Source organism: Lathamus discolor, chromosome Z (assembly GCF_037157495.1).
Source record: "Lathamus discolor isolate bLatDis1 chromosome Z, bLatDis1.hap1, whole genome shotgun sequence".
In the NCBI taxonomy this organism is placed as follows: Eukaryota; Metazoa; Chordata; class Aves; order Psittaciformes; family Psittacidae; genus Lathamus; species Lathamus discolor.
Window position 1 is genome coordinate 43,966,737 of NC_088909.1, and position 18,993 is coordinate 43,985,729.

At 41.7% G+C, this 18,993-nt stretch overlaps 1 protein-coding gene across 3 annotated transcripts in view; it reads right to left on the minus strand.

Moving 5' to 3' along the window:
* EPB41L4A (erythrocyte membrane protein band 4.1 like 4A) overlaps window positions 1–18,993 on the minus strand; it is a 131,782-nt gene that overhangs the window by 46,059 nt on the left and 66,730 nt on the right. For all 3 annotated transcript variants that reach the window (XM_065663151.1, XM_065663153.1, XM_065663152.1), the window contains exons 10-11: window positions 3,577–3,668; window positions 2,498–2,575 (exon numbers count right to left, since the gene is read on the minus strand). In XM_065663151.1, coding sequence (XP_065519223.1) covers window positions 2,498–2,575; window positions 3,577–3,668 — 170 coding nt within the window. The remainder of the gene's footprint in view (window positions 1–2,497; window positions 2,576–3,576; window positions 3,669–18,993) is intronic.

Sequence of the window (18,993 nt, forward strand, 5' to 3'; positions counted from 1 at the left end):
CACAACTTAAATAAGTTTAAGTAAGTTTAAACAAATTCTTTTATGCTCATTGTAATGTTCCTTTCCATGTGACTAAGTAGAATATAGTGTTCATAACAAAACTGCAAAGCATGCGTTGTATTCCTCCCCAAAATTCTGTGTTTGCTTATGGAAATTTATACATAAGAGAAGCAATTGGTACTATTAACTGCCAGTTGCTTGAGCACCTGTAGTTCAAAGACATAGAAGGAAATACGTATTGTTACTAGCAAGTGCCAAGCAACCACACAGCCATCACATATGTAGATTTTCTGAGTTGTGCGAATACCTCCACTAAATATGGGTTGCATTTTCACCAATAGCCCCAACCAACACTGCAGAATTTTTTATCTTCTCAAAATCTGTAAAATAATTTAAAGGGAAAAAAAATCCAAAATTACATCACAGTAATGCTGATTTTTGACCAGTTTAATGGTTTTTTTCTTTTTTTCATAAGTTAGCCAGAAAGTACTCCTGCTCATTGGCAACCATGCCAGTCTTGCAAATTCCAGAAGCAGTTTTGACAAAACATCTGCGGATAAGACCTTCCATGAACACTAACACCTCCATGTATTAACTAAAGCATCTGATTTTAGGAGAAGGAAATTGCTTTCCTGACTGTTCACCACCTAATGAGAAGTAGAAAATTAAAAACCGAAAAGATAGTAATGGTCCCCACACATGCACAGTCAAATGCAACCATATTTTAGAGCTAGAGATGTGTACAGATACACACAACAGTGTCACTGCTTTTGCTGCTAAACAGGGACGAAAGGTAAAGAGGGGAGAAAATCAACCCTGATAGATAAAGCAAAGCACACGTAAATGCTGTTACTGCTGCTCTGAATTTTAAGAAAAAAGTTAACGTGTCAATCATCAATTGACTATTAACTATTTATCATTAATGCTGTATAACCAATAGGGTGCAACTAGATGTCACAACCCACATTTCCTAGAACATCAACTCAGGTCAGGGGGAGTTCTCAAGAATCACTGCAGCAAAATAGGGAACAGTTCATATTAGAAGGAAAATACATACTTTCATGTTTTCTAGACAAAACTGACATTATAAACATAGCTGCCAGTAATGACCATCATCCCAACATGGCAAGTCGTATCACATATTACCCTTGAAACTGATTAAAAAAGGAAGAACTTAAATACACCACCAGCAGGAATAACATAAATGTAATTAAGTACTTCATGGTATGTTTTTAAAAAAATGTTAATGTCCTGGTCAGGACAAAACTTTCTCTGTCACAGCACCAGTGCCCTGCTCCAATCTGCCAAAATGGTCCAACAGAGGAAACTGTGATCCACAGTCTGGAATCCAGAACTCCTATCCATTTTTACAGATGGGATAATGTGGGTCTGGATCCAACTAGAAATCCGAAAGGCAGTACAATCATTCCCCTGCCTACAGTAAGGATCATGCCAGATAATATGGTAACCCAAATGATCTTAACTACTATGAAATACTCTGAAGAAGAGAGAAGACGGGACAGAAACACACCAGTGATCCTTGCTGGACACAGTCTAGATTCAGTCACATGAGCTCAGACTCAGAACTCATACAGTCATCTCTCCGTTGGCAACACCTATCTTACAAATGAGATCTTACATCCAAGGGTGAATTCTGACTAACTGAGGACAACAGACTTAAAAACATAAAGTCTCAGTAAAACTCAGTAAAAACTACTGGGCTTCTGACATCTTACAATTTTAACTACATCCTTTATCTGCTAGTTCTTTGTGACAACACAGCAACTAGATATTTAACCTACTCTCCCTCCCAATTCAGGCTAAAGTTGAGACCAAGTCCTAACTATATACCCTTAGTCTGAAGTTACTGCATCTTTTAGAGCTTGCACTCTTGAATGCTTACCCAAAATTCCCAGCTATTCCAGTTAAAAAAGATATTCACACTTCCTTTCAGGCCTGCCCTCACTTTTATTCTTGAATCAACAGCACTGCACCAGCAGTACTGTTACAGGATTAAGTACAACCATTAGGATCGAGAACCCTCGCTCAATTGCAGCTATAAAGAAGGGCATCACAATTACAGACTTCATACACTTCCTTGCACCAACCCTTTGCTAATTTCTGGAAGAAAGGTGGGAGCAACATTCTCCTTTTCCTGGTATTTCCCAGGTTTCAGGAAAACCGTTTAGGACATGAACGTAATTTCACAGCTTACACGGAGATTTTGACTTAAAGCATTGCCAAAGCTGCCTGCACTTTCACTATGGGCTACAGCAGGCCCAAACTAACTTTGGGGATCTGGAGAACGAGAAGTAACCCACATTTATTCACAAACTGTCAGACTTCCAAAGGGAGTCTGCTAAAATGACCCTGATTCATGCTTTGTCAGAACTGCTCTGAGTCACAGTCTGGGTGGGGTTTTTCTTTTTCATTGAAGAGGATAAAAGAAGGAATGAAGAAGGAACAAACTGAAGTTTAAACAGTGAAATGAATTTACCTGTACCGATGTTTATAACCTATGGATCCAAACTTGCTGAATTTTCTTGACAGAGAGTTTGATTCATTCTCTGGCACTCTATGTAGTTCGAAAAATAGAACAACAAATTACATAGACAGGTCTCAATTACAGTCCCATTCCCAACTGAAAATAAAAATATAAACTTCAGATTCCAAAAAAAGTATTTTTCTGCTAGTTCCTCTTCATTCCTACCTATAGGCACACTCTTACGGGGTTGAGAGCTCCACAAAGCCATGTATATGTCCTCCTCTTTTGAATACACACTTGTTTATTTCAGGGTCTACTATAAACTGCTAGCTACAGAAACATTTTGCTTAATATTCCACAGGAGTAGGCAAAAACACCACCCACAGTAAGGAGACTGCAGGAGGGATCCGGAGCGTACTCATTTACGGCACGGCTAAATTCAGGCCCAAGCATCCCATCAATCAGTTCCTAGCTAGGCACCTTTGCATATTTCTGTTGGTGTTTTTGCCACAGTGAAGAAAGTGTTTTGAGATGTGTAATACTGGAAACATTTTACGCATTTCAATAAGTAACGTTATGGAAATTCAATGAGACTTTCTATTACAAAACAAACTTTCTGTACACTGTAGAAAATAGTAAATGTCTGAAATCCAAAGGCCTCAATCAAGTAAATGCTGCTACAGAAAATTTTATGGTCAAATACGTAAAAATGTGTATGTCAGCTTAAATCCTGCCACATACATTTGTGGATACTTCTGTTAAAGGCTACTTTATTCAACCTGAGATACTGTTTTGAAAAGAATTCTAAGACAAGAGAAACAACCAAATTAAAAAAACCCTATGAAACAAAACAAAACAAACAAAAAAGTTTAAAATTACTGTTTCACTTCATTGTAAAAAAAAGGGAAGGCATCACCTTTTAAAAGCATTCTATAATCAAAAGCAAAAATGTGTTTCCAGGCAGCAAGCCTGTGTTACACCACCTAGAGTGTGAACAGGTATAAGTACTCAACTGTGATGAGTAAAGCGCTCTTAATCAACACAATAGCCTTGCTTCTGGTTAGGGAAACTGCAGCTTCTGCATTGCTCACCTGAAGAACGTGTGATGCTCCACACAGCATTTCCAGAGATGTTTGCATGTGATCTTGTTATGTGCTTCAAAAAAGAAGGAAGTTTCATTGCACTAAAAACAAAACAAAGCAAATCAATATTGGTATAAGGGATTCTGCCAGGGAAGTGAACCTTTAGTTACTGAACACAAGAACTGACCATCTCATATCAAGGCACATGAGGAAAGATAGCAGTATGAAGAAAAGCAGGTTCTATTATTGTGTAGAAATCCTCACTTAAAAGAGGTTTTCTTTTTGGTTTCTCATTGCCTGAAAATAATTATTTACAGAATCAATTCCTTAGTGTTGTGAAAAACAAAAGAAAAAGGAGAAACAGAAAACGAAATAAAAACAAAAGAAAAAGATTACTGAAAGACTGCTGTTCCTTCATTATTATTCATAGATATCACATTTTTTTCTAATTAAAAAGGACAGGGACTTTTTCAAATAGTATGTTTTTGATGTTTACTGAAACTGCACCTCAGATGTCAAGCAAAAATATATTCCCAAGGCTCTGTTAAACAGTATAGAAAAAGGCAAGAATAAGTAAAAGAAAGAAACTCAAGATTTGTGGTAAACTAATGTCCTGGGTTCAGCAGTAGCAGTCACTTTTCTCCTTCTTAGTAGCTAGTGCAGTGCTGTATTTTGATTTTTTTGCCTGGGAACAGTGTTGATAACACCGATGTTTTCAGTTGCTGCTCAAATGTTTGGTCTGGCCAAGGACTTTCTGAGTCTCATGCTCTGCCAGGGAGGAGGGAAAGCTGTGAGGAAGCAGAGACAGGACACCTGACCCAAGCTAGCCAAAGAGGTATTCCATACCACAGCACGTCATGTCCAGGATGTAACGGAGAGTTACCCAGAAGGGCTAGTTCACTGCAGGGTTGGAGGAGGTATCAGTCGGTGCTCCGCTGGGGGGAGTGGGGTGAGTTACCGGTCGGCTGGTGTTGAGGTGTTGTATTCTTTCCTCTTGTTATTTCCTTTAGCATTATTATTATTGGTGGTAGCAGTAGTGATCTGTGTTATACCTTAGTTACTGGGCTGTTCTTATCTCAACCCGTGGGAGTTGCATTCTTTTCAATTCTCCTCTCCGTCCCTCTGGGAGTAGAGGGAGGGAAAGAAGCGGGGGGAGTGAGTGGACGAGCTGTGTGGATCGGTTTAAACCATGACAACTAAGAAACAGCAACACAGAGAGAAAATGCACAAAAGATGCAGAGAAGAACAAAGGTCAAACTGGAAACAAAAAAAAAAAAAAAAAAAAAGAGAAGAAGGAATCATAGAATCGTAGAAAAGTTAGGGTTGGAAAGGACCTTAAGATCATCTAGTTCCAACCCCCCTGCCATGGGCAGGGACACCTCACACTAAACCATCCCACCCAAAGCTCTGTCCAACCTGGCTTTGAACACCACCAGGGATGGAGCATTCACAACTTCCTTGGGCAACCCATTCCAGTGCCTCACCGCCCTTACAGTAAAGAACTTCTTCCTTATTTCCAATCTAAACTTCCCCTGTTTAAGTTTTAACCCGTTACCCCTTGTCCCATCGCTACAGTCCCTAATGAAGGGTCCCTCCCCAGCACCCTTACAGCCCCCCTTCAGATACTGGAAGGCTGCTATGAGGTCTCCACGCAGCCTTCTCTTCTCCAGGCTGAACAGCCCCAACTTCCTCAGCCTATCTTCATATGGGAGGTGCTCCAGTCCCCTGATCATCCTCGTGACCCTCCTCTGGACTTCTTCCAACAGTTCCATGTCCTTTTTATGTTGAGGACACCCGAACTGTACGCAATACTCAAGTGAGGTCTCATGAGAGCAGAGTAGAGGGGCAGGATCACCTCCTTCGACCTGCTGGTCACAGCAGAAAATGATTAAAATAAAAATAAAAAAAAAAATATTTAACTTCAAAACAATTCAAAATAATAGGAAAAAGATCAAAGGTAAAAGACATTAAAAAAAAAATCTCCCGAGGAAGATAACAAAAAAATAATATTGAGAGCTTTAAACCTAATCACTGGAAACTGGCAGTCAGTACAGCAGACATGAGAAAAAGGCAGGGAGAGATGAAAGAGAAGTCCAACACATACAAACTATAAAACACTTCCAGTAGACAAGAAAAAGCAACAGACACATCACACTGCCTGTTTCCAACAAGGTAAACATTCATATATGGTCACATAAATTACATTTCCATATATCTGCCACTCTGACCTTAAGTGTGCAGTTTTGTATCCATGATTTGTACAAAGAGTGGAGTAGTTCCACTGGTATTCAGTCTATGACACGATCTGTAACAAAACTCAGTCCATTTCCCTGCTATGTGAACTACAAAGAGGGTATGATTCATGCAACTTTCAGCAGCTGATTTTAGGAAATTGATACCCTTGCATTAGTTATACTTCTGCAGTGCCATGCATACATAGGTAGAGTTCTGGCAAGTTTCTCCCACTCTTTATTTGATGAGGCATACTGACCTGCAAGCATCTTGCAAATTGTGAACTAACTCAATATGTTGCCTAGAATTCAAAATTTCACCCCTAACAAAAATCAACTATATTAACAGCTTCCAGAGAGCCTCACAAATTACAAGCCCTTCCTCCACAATGAAACAAGCAACAGTGAAAGGCAGAACTTTGCACCTGTGATTAAAATAACTGAGATTTCATTTTCTCACAAAAAAAAAAAAAAAAAAACAACCCCAAACCAAAAAACCCAACACCAAACAAAACAAACTGGAGACATAGATATGTTCTTATTTCCTTCCATGGATTATTTATTTAGTTTAAATGGCTGTCTGGATCAGTCGCATGAAACAGCCAAGGAATGAAAACCATCATTACTCCTATAAATATTTTATAAATACGTAGTCTTTTATAGTCCTATGAATATATTCCTATAGTTCCTTAAAATACCGTTTCAGGCTTGATAGGGATTTTATCTCTCTGCAAGATTCACAAGGGATTTAACTTGGAGCAAAAATAGAAAAATAGGTTTAATTTATAAAACATGAAACCAGACACAAGAGTCCACCCACTGAAAGACCATACTTCATTTTCAAAGTTTTAAAGCAGACATCTCAAGGGGTACTCTTCATTTGCTTATTTCACACGTAACATAAATGTAGCTTCATAAGTTATGATATAATTTACATTACAATTTGTAGATCAGACTGTCATCTGATGTGATTTCATATAAACCCACGCAATTGTAGTCACCAGTGCACTTTTACAGAACAGTATCAGATCAGGCCTGTGGTACTGCAAACTTTATACAACATGATGAGTCAATTTAACTTCTGCTAGGAAAGAACTCAGTGAGTCACTTTAAATATGCAAGATCTTGCTCCTTCTTTTTGTCCACTCTTCCTTCTTGTCTACTCCTGAACTTGATTTTTATGCAAAGAATCTTCTGCTGCACTTAAATTTATTTAATTACATAACCTTGGAGGACAGAGTTTGTGAGATGGGGGAATAAAGGAGCAGAGAAGAAGCCATGGGTGTTTGGAGGAATTTTAAAGAGACTTTTTAAATAAGGCATTTCTGCTGTATCTTATTATTAGCCCAGTTCAAACACCACTGAATTCCAATTCAGGGTAATATTCCCATCAGGGAAAAGGTAATGCTTGTCCATGTTTTCTTCTTTTTTAAGAAAATTTTCCCGTATACAGAATAACATACAACAAAATCAGTAAGTGACTAAAAGAGGGACAGTATATGGACGTTGCCATACGCTTGAAAGATCTGACCAGCAAACATTACTGATTCCATCATTTGAAGGCATTATTTTCTAAGGTGGAAGAAAGCTCATCTCAGTCGCTTAACAAAAAAATTTTAATGAAAGAGTTTAAACATCTATACTTGGTACACAGCAATCAAAGGCACTCAGGAAAGTATAGCATAGGCCTATATATCCAACTTATCAACAAGTTATGGAATTCATATCTCAAAAATAAACAACTGCCAAAAAATCAGGGGATAGACCAACAATATTTTTGATAACACACTGAGGTTTATTTATTTAAATCTGAAGGAATAACATGTCTGAAAACTATTGCCTCAGAATGGATGCTTGGAATAATTCAAATAGCGCAGTTAATTTTTTCTAAAGTGAGAGAAAGCAAGCATAGGATATTGTCGTGGTTTAAAAAAAGTCAGCCATTAATTACGCAGTCGTTCACTCACTCCCCCCCACTTCTTGCCCTCCCCCTACTCCCGGAGGGATGGAGAATTGAAAAGAATGCAACTCCCATGGGTTGAGGTAAGAACAGTTTAGTAACTAAGGTATCACACAAATCACTACTGCTGCCACCAGTAATAATAATGATAAAGGAAATAACAGGGGAAGAGAATACAACACCTCAACACCAGCCGACCGATAACTCACCCAACCCCACCCGACCGAGCACCGACCGATACCTCCTCCAACCCTGCAGTGAACTAGCCCTTCCAGGTAACTTCCCGTTACATCCTGGGCATGACGTGCTGTGGTATGGAATTCCTCTTTGGCTAGTTTGGGTCAGGTGTCCTGTCTCTGATTCCTCCCAGCTTCCCCTCCTCCCTCCCAGAGCATGAGACTCAGAAAGTCCTTGGTGAGACTAAAACATTTGAGCGGTAACTAAAAACATTGGTGTTATCAGTGCTGTTCCCAGGCCAAAAGTCAAAACACAGTGCTGCACCAGCTACCAAGAAGGAGAAAAATGACTGCTGCTGCTGAACCCAGGACAGACATTCATCTCCAAGGTCTTTCAGCAACAAAAAAGACAATTCATAATTCTTTTATTATGTTTAACTTCTTTTGTGAAAAATTCAATAGCTTACTGCAACTAGTTCCAATATGACACTGCACACAGTACATCTAGGTTTAGGACTTCCTCCATTTACTTTTTAAGACTAAGGCTTGCAAGAGCACTGTGATTACCCTTACAATTTGTAAATGCATATATATAAAATAAGCAGTACTGAAGGCAATAGTATCTTCCAGGTACAGCATTTCTTCCCTAAGAGAATAAATGGATTTCTATAGGTAAAGCAAGGACGACCTTACCTGTTAACACCATGGCACTTGTTTCAAATAAAAGGCAACATTTTTAGTATCTTGAACAATTGCTATTTCTTACAGACAGTAAGAGTTACCTTATTATTTTCTTATTGTTCTCATACATCTGAACCAAAACCACAAGGATCTATTCTACTTTTACTAATGATATACAGGATCTGGCAGTCCCAAACTCATTCAGTGCTGTTTGGTGCCTCACAAGCTACTCCTGGCTACTCATCCTGCTACTTTCAGAGTGTCCAGGGTACTAAAGGTAAGGCACTGTGAACCAGATTGTCTGCACACTGAAGATCTCCCGTCATCATGGAACCAGCTTCGGCGATTACCTATTCTTTCAAGAAGTTGTGCTCACCAAACAAGCAGAAAAATACTTAAGTTTTGTATGGTTATTTTTGATCACATCCGTGACTAGAATCAGCAAAGGAGAAAGCAGGAAAACATGGCCAGGAGCTGCAGAAGGACAGGCATAACTCTTGCAGCAGTATCTAGTTGTTGAGCAGTTTGACTATCTTTTCCTAACCCTTAAAAAGGCAAGTGTCATGGTTTAAGCGTAGCTGGTAACTCAGTACCATGCAGCCGTTCACTCCTTCCCCCCACTTCCTCCCTCCACTCCCAGAGGGATGGGGAGAAGAACCAAAAGAATGTAACTCCCACAGTTTGAGGTAAGAACAGTCCAGTAACTAAGGTATAACACAAACCGCTATCGCTACCACCAATAATAATAAGGGAAATAACAAGGGAAAAGAATACAATTGCTCACCACCCACCGAGCATGACCTGAGCAGTGATCTAGCCCTTCCAGGTAACTGCCCCCACTTTATATACTGGGCGTGACATGCTGTGGTATGAAATACCTCTTTGAGTAGTTTGGGTCAGGTGTCCTGTCTCTGCTTCCTCTTGGCTTCCCCTCCTCCCGGGCAAAGCATAAGACTCACAAAGTCCTTGGTCAGAGTAAACATTACTGAGCAGCAACTAAAAACATCGGTGTTATCAGCACTGTTCCCAGGCTGAAAGTCAAAACCACAGCGCTGCACCAGCTACTAAGGAGAAAAATGACTGCTACTGCTGAACCCAGGACACTATCCAACCCCTATTCCATACCATTCATGTCATGCTCAGATCTCACATTTTCAATATACCATCACTCTTATATATATATACATATATATATACATACACACACACAGAGATATCATTCCTTAGTGCATGGACTATAAAGCTGCTGAGTCCATCTGATCCGTGATGTCGGGCTCCATCTCTTGTAACAGTCTTTCAGAACAGGAGACAGAGTGTGATGTAGTCAATCTGCCAGGCCTCTCCATATTTGTACTTCAGCCATCGTCCTCCATACCGAAGAGGCTTTAACCGCTTGGCTTCCTTAACGGCAGCACGTTTCACATTCATGAACAACCTGACCAATAGTGTCTATTGCTAACTCCACCCCTCAATCATGAGTCCATCTCTATGTTGCATTTCTGCCCTGATGGCCTGAGGTGTCATGGGCCCACCAGGTTCAAAAAAATTCACCCTCCCCTTCAGCAGTTTCTGCAACTTGTCGTCAAGGACTCCATACAGCTGCCTTGCATCTCTGACGTTTCCAAAGCACTGGAGGGGCCCAGTGGACTAGATACTCGCCCAAACTGTCCCACACACCCTACCACTCAAGACTGTCCAGCCCTGGGGAAAAGCTCTGTCTCCTTTTATATTGTTGTCTAATCCTAGACAAGACCCAAAACTGATTCCACTTAACTTTCAAGATCAGACAAAATGGTCATGGATAAAACACATTCTGTATGTGTACCAACATGGTGATCCCCATCACAATCAGCAAGGAGGTCTCGAGCGTACCCAAATGCCATTCAAAACTTTCAGAACTCTCAAATGACGCTGCTGCACTTGTCACTGGGGCTGGTGTAGCTGCTGTGCTTGGAGCTGGAGTAGCTGTGCTGTCTGCTGAGGTCAGAGTTTGAGTAGCTGCTGTACTTATCACTAGGGTGTGTGGGAATGTCTCCCTCATAGGCTGACCACCCGAGGAGGGGAAAAAATATGTGTAATTGCTATGCACTTCTATTATATATTTCTCAAAGTATACAGGTGGTGACCACACTGGGAACGCAAGCAAGATCAAAGTCATGATCAGTGACTCTATTGACAAGTCATTACCATAAAGAACAATGAAACAAGAACCTCAGCCCAAGGCCCCCAGACGATTAACACAGCAAATACCGGCTGTAAGTAAGGTACAACATGCTGAAACTGTGAGATCCAGAGCAACAATTTTGAGAACCAATAAATCAGCATTGTGATGATTTGGAGAAGGCTGAGGTTCTGAATAACTTCTTTGCCTCGGTCTTCACTGGCAAAGGCTCTGACTGCACCACCCATGTCTTAGAAGGTAGACGCAGGGACTGTGGGAATGAAGACCTTGGGACCACTCTAGGAGAGGATCTGGTTCGAGACCATCTTCAAAATCTGAATGCGCACATGTCTGTGGCACCTGATGGAATGCATCCATGGGTCCTGAAGGAGCTGGCAAATGAAGTTGCTATGCCACTGGCTATCATATTTGAAAAATCCTGGCAGTCAGGTGAAGTTCCCGACGACTGGAAAAAGGGAAATACAACCCCCATTTTCAAGAAAAGGAAAATGGAAGACCCAGGCAATTACAGACCAGTCAGTCTCACCTCTGTGCCTGGTAAAATCTTGGAGCACATTCTCCTGGACAGCATGCTAAGGCACATGAAAAACAACAAGGTGCTTGGTGACAGCCAGCATGGCTTCACTAAGGGGAAATCCTGCCTGACCAATTTGGTGGCCTTCTATGATGGGGCTACAGAACTGATGGATAAGGGTAAAGCAGTTGATGTCATCTACCTGGACTTGTGCAAAGCGTTTGACATTGTCCCGCACAACATCCTTTTCTCTAAATTGGAGAGATATCAATTTGATGGATGGACCACTCGGTGGATAAAGAACTGGCTGGATGGCTGCACACAAAGAGTTGTGGTCAATGGCTCAATGTCCGGCTGGAGACCGGTAACGAGTGGCGTCCCTCAGGGATCGGTGTTGGGACTGGTCTTGTTTAACATCTTCGTCGCTGACATGGACAGTGGGATTGAGTGCGCCCTCAGCAAGTTTGCCGATGACACCAAGCTGTGTGGTCCGGTTGATATGCTGGAAGGAAGGGATGCCATCCAGAGGGACCTTGACACGCTTGTGAGGTGGGCTGATGCCAACCTTATGAAGTTCAACCACGACAAGTGCAAGGTCCTACACCTGGGTCAGAGCAATCCCAGGCACAGATACAGGTTGGGCAAAGAAGAGATTCAGAGCGGCCCTGCAGAGAAGGACTTGGGGGTGCTGGTCGATGAGAAAATGAATGTGGGCCAGCAGTGTGCGCCCGCAGCCCAGAAAGCCAACCGTATCCTGGGCTGCATCAAAAGGAGCGTGACCAGCAGGTCGAAAGAGGTGATCCTGCCCCTCGACTCTGCTCTCATGAGACCTCCCTTGGAGTATTGTGTGTAGTTCTGGTGTCCTCAACATAAAAAGGACATGGAACTATCAGAACAAGTCCAGAGGAGGGCCACGAGGATGATCAGGGGACTGAAGCACCTCCCGTATGAAGACAGGCTGAGGAAGTTGGGGCTGTTGAGCCTGGAGAAGGCTGCGTGGAGACCTCATAGCAGCCTTCCAGTACCTGAAGGGGGCCTCTAGGGATGCTGGGGAGGGACTCTTCGTCAGGGACTGTAGTGACAGGACAAGGGGTAATGGGTTAAAACTTAAACAGGGGAAGTTTAGATTGGATATAAGGAGGAAATTCTTTCCTGTTAGGGTGGTGAAACACTGGAATGGGTTGCCCAAGGGGGTTGTGAGTGCTCCATCCCTGGCAGTGTTCAAGGCCAGGTTGGATGAAGCCTTGTGCGGGATGGTTTAGTGTGAGGTTTCCCTGCCCATGGCAGGGGGGTTGGAGCTAGATGATCTTGAGGTCCTTTCCAACCCTAACTATTCTATGATTCTATGATTCTATGAGTGACTATTAATCCGAAACAATGAATGCTTATCACAAACATGATTAGACACACTCCAGTCAGATCTGTCATTATCTCAACCCTTTGTGCCCCACACTGGGCATCAAAAAGAACTGTCGTGGTTTAAGCCTAGCCAGTAACTCAGTACCACACAGCCATTCTACTCGCTTCCCCCACTTCCTACCTCCACTCCCGGAGGAAGAGGGAGGAGAATTGAAAGAATGAAACTCCCACAGCTTGAGATAAGAACAATCCAGTAACTAAGGTATAACACAAACCATTGCTGCTGCCACCAATAATAATAAGGGAAATAACAAGGGAAGAGAATACAACTGCTCACCACTCACTGACATACCTAGCCTGACCCAAGCAGTGATCTAGCCCTTCCGGATGACTGCCCCCAGTTTTATATACCAGGCATGACACGCTGTGGTATGGAATACCTCTTTGGCTAGTTTGGGGTCAGGTGTCCTGTCTCTGCTTCCTCTTGGCTTCCCCTTCCTGGCAGAGCATGAGACTCGGAAAGTCTTTGATCAGAGTAAACATTACTGAGCAGCAACTAAAAACATTGGTGTTATCAGCTCTGTTCCCAGGCCGAAAGTCAAAACACAGCGCTTCACCAGCTACTAAGAAGGAGAAAAATGACTGCTGCTGCTGAACCCACGACAGCAAGACACCAAAATACTGTGAGGACAAACATAAATATTCCTCTCATTTAAAGCGCTTTAAAAGCTCATCCTGCATTCCTGAAAACAAGGTAAAGCTCATATTGCCACAGCCTCACCACCATTTTTACCCCTGTGAGGAGACAGACTGGCACAGGGGATGCAGATATCTTGACTGTAATATGAGCTTAGAAATAGACAGTCATCCAAACATGTAGCCACAGCCTATGCTGCCTCTCAAATCAGCAAGATGCCTCATCTGGCAGGGCCTTTGAGATCTCCACTACCAGTGGGTAACTAGCAGAGTGCTCCACCATAATGCCCCTCCCCAACACTTAACTGAAAGATTGAATCACAGAATCACAGAATCACAGAATCCCAAGGGTTGGAAGGGACCTCAAAAGATCATCTAGTCCAACCCCCCTGCAAGAGCAGGGTAACCTACAGTACATCACACAGGAACTTGTCCAGGCAGGCCTTGAATATCTCCAGTGTAGGAGACTCCACAACCCCCCTGGGCAACCTGTTCCAGTGCTCTGTCACTCTTACAGTAAAGAAGTTCTTCCTGATGTTAACGTGGAACTTCCTATGTTCCAGTTTACACCCATTGCCCCTTGTCCTATCACTGGATATCACTGAAAAAAGCCTAGCTCCATCATCCTGACACCTACCCTTCACATATTTGTAAACATTGATGAGGTCACCCCTCAGTCTCCTCTTTTGCAAGCTAAAGAGACCCAGCTCCCTCAGCCTCTCCTCATAAGGGAGATGTTCCACTCCCTTAATCATCTTTGTGGCTCTGCGCTGGACTCCTTCAAGCAATTCCCTGTCCTTCTTGAACAGAGGGGCCCAGAACTGGACGCAATATTCCAGATGCGGCCTCACCAAGGCTGAGTAGAGGGGGAGGAGAACCTCTCTTGACCTACTAACCACTCCCTTTCTAATGCACCCTAAGATGCCATTTGCCTTCTTGGCCACAAGAGCACATTGCTGGCTCATGGTCATCCTCCTATCCACCAGGACCCCCAGGTCCCTTTCCCCTTCACTACTTTCCAGCAGGTCAACCCCCAACCTGTACTGGTACATGGGGTTGTTCTTCCCCAGATGCAAGACTCTACACTTGCCCTTGTTAAATTTCATCAAGTTTCTCCCCGCCCAACTCTCCAGCCTGTCCAGGTCTCGCTGAATGGCAGCACAGTCCTCTGGTGTGTCAGCCACTCCTCCCAGTTTTGTGTCATCAGCAAACTTGCTGAGGGTGCACTCAGTTCCCTCATCCAGGTCATTGATGAAAATATTAAACAGCACCGGTCCCAGCACCGACCCCTGAGGAACTCCACTAGTCACAGACCTCCAGCTAGATTCTGCGCCATTGAAAGCGTATTACTAATGCCTTCAAAGGAGACAAGTCAGAGGGGTCACTGCTCTACCTAACCACAAAATGCCTCTGGAACTGCGAGAGCTGACATACTAGTTCAGGAGTGCCCAAGCTGCATTTCACAATCACTTCCAGCTTGCTCTGCCACGCCAGCATGACTACACAGCTTTCAAGATCAGAGCTGCTCTGCACACAGGTAGCTCAGTGCCCAGGCAGAGCAAACTCTAGTCTGCCTGAAAGACCAGCCACACACTTGAAAATTCCTCTCACTGAGAGCCAGAAGATTCCTTGTGTGTGAAGTTCATGGATTACTCCAGAGATAAGAGGGACACTGACACTAGACTTAGACCTGTTCTGTGGAGTGCTGCATCAGTCCACAGATCAAAAACGCTCTGAAAACCTGTGATTAGAGCAGGCTTGAGCTGCTACAATTTATGGTAAGACATATATTGGTTCCAACTAATCCAGGCTCAGAAAATGAAGGAACAGAAAAACCCAGACCTAGAACCACAGCACGAATCTTGCTAGCCCACATGCCACTCTTCATAGTCGCACTGAATATTAACATAAGGAGGGACCTTGCCCCACTACAGAGCACACTGCTGGTACATGTAATACACATGTATGCACATGTAACAGAAGTATTAACAGTAGCTCTGAAGCTACTGCTTCCCAGCATTATTCGTTGCTGGGTTTGGTACATATCCGGATACTATCAATTGTCAACCCTAATAGGAAATATTGTGTCTTTATATATTTACATAATGCATACCAATCATAGCTTATATGTACTATTACTGGTTATACTAGGTCAACAATGCTTATCATTAACCAATCATAGCTTCTATGTATTATTACTGGTTAACAATGTGTTATTACTGGTTATACTAGGTCAATCTTTTAGAACATTATAAAAGTCAGGAATTAAAAGTAATAATGCTGTGCCAGTTTGCATAAAGCATGAGAATACTGAAGCAAACATATCTCACCCTCATATTATACCAATTAAAACTTAATGAAGAACTTACCAAAACAAACCCAAACCTGCCAGTAACACCTCAGTGGCAATGGATTTAAGTTTATGCAGGAATTTTAATCTTAGTTCTCCTTCAAAAATATTCATTACTGATGATTTTGCTATCAAGCTTCGAACCAATCTTACAATCCTTCTCAGATGGCTCACGAAGTGGTTAAGAAAAGCCAAGAAAATCCCCAACCAACCAAAACAAGCCTAAATCATACTATATGATGTATTAACAGTGCTTGCTCACCTCCACCCTCCACTGCCACTCTAGCTGAAGTGGATACAAACGCAGATTACACAAAAGTAATTTGTAATTCTTAAATCATATTAAAGATCAAAATGTTCTTATTCCCTGGAAGTGAGATCTAAGTTAAACTGCACTTTAGAATGGGAAGAACATCTCTTTAAACCCTGTTCAATCTTCCCAATAAACCATGAGAGAAAAAATCAAATAAAAAATTTCTGCCTAGAATTTGTAATTCAAGATGCAATATAGTGTGTGACAGAGCAAGGAGTACAGTTGAACCACCCTATTAATATCATTACTTTTCATACTTCTGACACTTGCAAAAAGCAGATTAAAAAAATAAAGCTTATTTACAGGGTTTCCTAAGACTATTTAAAAGAACACAAAAATCTTCTATCTAGACAAGTTTCAGCCACCAGAATGGCAAGCATTATGTGCCTTGGAATTGCCCTTAAATTCTTCTAGCATGAATCAGTGGGTGGTAGTGCTCCTGAAAACAGTCTTTACTAACTTCACTTTCTGAATTCAGCTGAACTGGGCCTCTTCATCTGACTAAGCAAAACTACTGAGGAAGGCATGTCTTGAAAATGTGAAAAGCATTCTTAAGTGCACAGTTTTGGGGTTTGCTCTGACTTGAAAGAACCCAAATTTCAAAATCCCTCAAAAAATTTCAGACTTCAAAATGACCCTTCTCTTATAACATAAAGGTAACAAAGTCAAGTGTTTTGCACATTCACCACTTTGTGGCTTGGTGAAAGAGAAAGATGAAAAGTAAGTAGTACAAAGGTTTTGCATGAACTCTGCGAAGGAGGGAAATCATTCACTTGCATGTTCAGACACAGTGCAAGCGAAGTAAATGGCACTGTTACAAAAACCAGTATGGAGTTGTGAGGAAGAGCACAGAAATACTTGGTACCTACAGGCAAAAAATCTCCACATTGTCACTTGTATATTATTACATTTACATTCCCAACCTACACAATCTATCAAAGCACATTTTTCTCTTATTTTGTTTCATGTCCTCAGTTGAGAGAGAAGTCTAGAAAGCAATCCTTGTTCTTCACATGGGGAAAGCATGGGAGGTGTGCTGTGCACCTCTCTGACTACAATTACTCATGTCCACATCATGCATCCACTGTGACTATGCTGCATTTTGCTGTGGGGTGGCAGGGACTTTGGCAGCTACCTGCATTGCTGGATCATTTCCTGCTACTAGGAACTGTACAAAGGCATCAGATGGATCTCTCTGCTGTCTTAAAGGAAACTGCACAGAAATACACTTATCTTCAAAAATTCTTTGCAATTGTTTGTTGTGCTCAGGGAATCCTTCTGTGCAGTTCTCACAAAGGAGAGTTCCTAATTTCATGCTGATACTTAAGAGGTTTTATGAAAAGCCTAACATTTTTGTAGAACTAAATTCACAGCATGGGACTACTCCAGGGACAGTGAAATACCAATTCAATGATTAACACCACTGAAAAAGAGTTTCTGCCAGCTGGTCCAGGTCATTAGTCTCACATGTTGGGATAATTCACAGATGGCATCTCAAGGACAGTATTTTGTTCAGGAAGGGGAATAGCTATAGCCTTAGGGGGAAAACACGTAATACAAGCAAAGTAGTGAAAGATAAAACATATAATACAGGCAAAGTAGTGAAAGATGGTCATGGTTGCACACAACAGCAACAGGTACACAGGAAAAACAGAAAATTAAATAGACACGAAATGTCCTCATGGAAGAGGTAAGAAGTACAAAGATTACGCTGTGAAACAGGAAAGGTGAAGTACCTTACTTGATTAGTAGACAGTAGGCATAAATATCTTCTGCTCAGTAAATCAAGTTTATGAAAAGCAGAACGATGTAAACAACAAACTCAGTTGACGTAAGTATGTCCGACACAGACACCCCACAGTGCATATTTTAGGCAGCTTAAGGACGCAGACTTGTACATTTAGCCTGCCATGTCTGCCATCTGTCAAGGAGATCAGGATACCCAATTCCATCCCTTTAGTGGGAAGTACACATTAAAATTCTTTTGGTAGGTTGGGGAAAAAAAAATAAATCTCAGCCAAAATCATTGAAAGGGACAACAAAGAAGTTACCACAAGTAACCCTATTCCACACAGGGGAAGAGCAACACTTCCTCACTAATAAAAGCACAGACAGCTTTCCCTTGATGAGCAGGTTTACCCCTGAAAGGTGCCTGTCAGTGTGAATAAACGTAGGTAGTGTGTGGAAACATAAACAAAAATTCAGCCTCCACAGCATTTTCACTACGATATGGAAAATGTTACTCACACAAAGCACTTGATATACTCAGAAATAATCTGCTCTTCTTATTACATGACGTTAACTCCTCTGCTACATGCCATAAAACTGTATGTAAGGCAGGGTAAAGTCTCCATTACTTCTTATCTTCAAGAATTCTTGCTAGCATTCTTTCCAACTAACTGAAACACCTAATATGTTCCAGACATGGAACACACATGTGAAACAAGGCAAGTATTAATTCCCTGTGCCAAAAATTGATATCCTAGGAGGAAGGATGAAGTAAAACTAGCACATTTACTCTCTACACTGCAACCTCATGTCCACATGGAAGGACTAAGTGATAGCATTCGGGGTTTTTTTTTTTTTTTAAAAGAACAGAGGAATAAAAGAAATCTGTGAATTGAGTTTTCAAGGGGCATTTGAACATACAGTCATGTAAAGACACTGATGAGCTTTTCCTCCTCTGGGTTCAGAACAGCATAAATTATTATGACAGCTCTAATCTCGGGATTAAGGCTAGTGTTTACTTATGCTAATACATAATTTTGTTCAAAGTGATACCACCAGAATGTTTAAAAAAGGGGGAGAGAGGAAGATCTTTCTGGATCATTTTGGCCTTCCCTGATCTTGTTAGGATATGAAGCACCGTAGAAACTTTTCAAATCAGTATTAGTTGCAAAGGAGATTTTAATGACAGTACACACCCTTGTGTTTACTGTTCTCTTGAACAATTTCCTAAAAGTA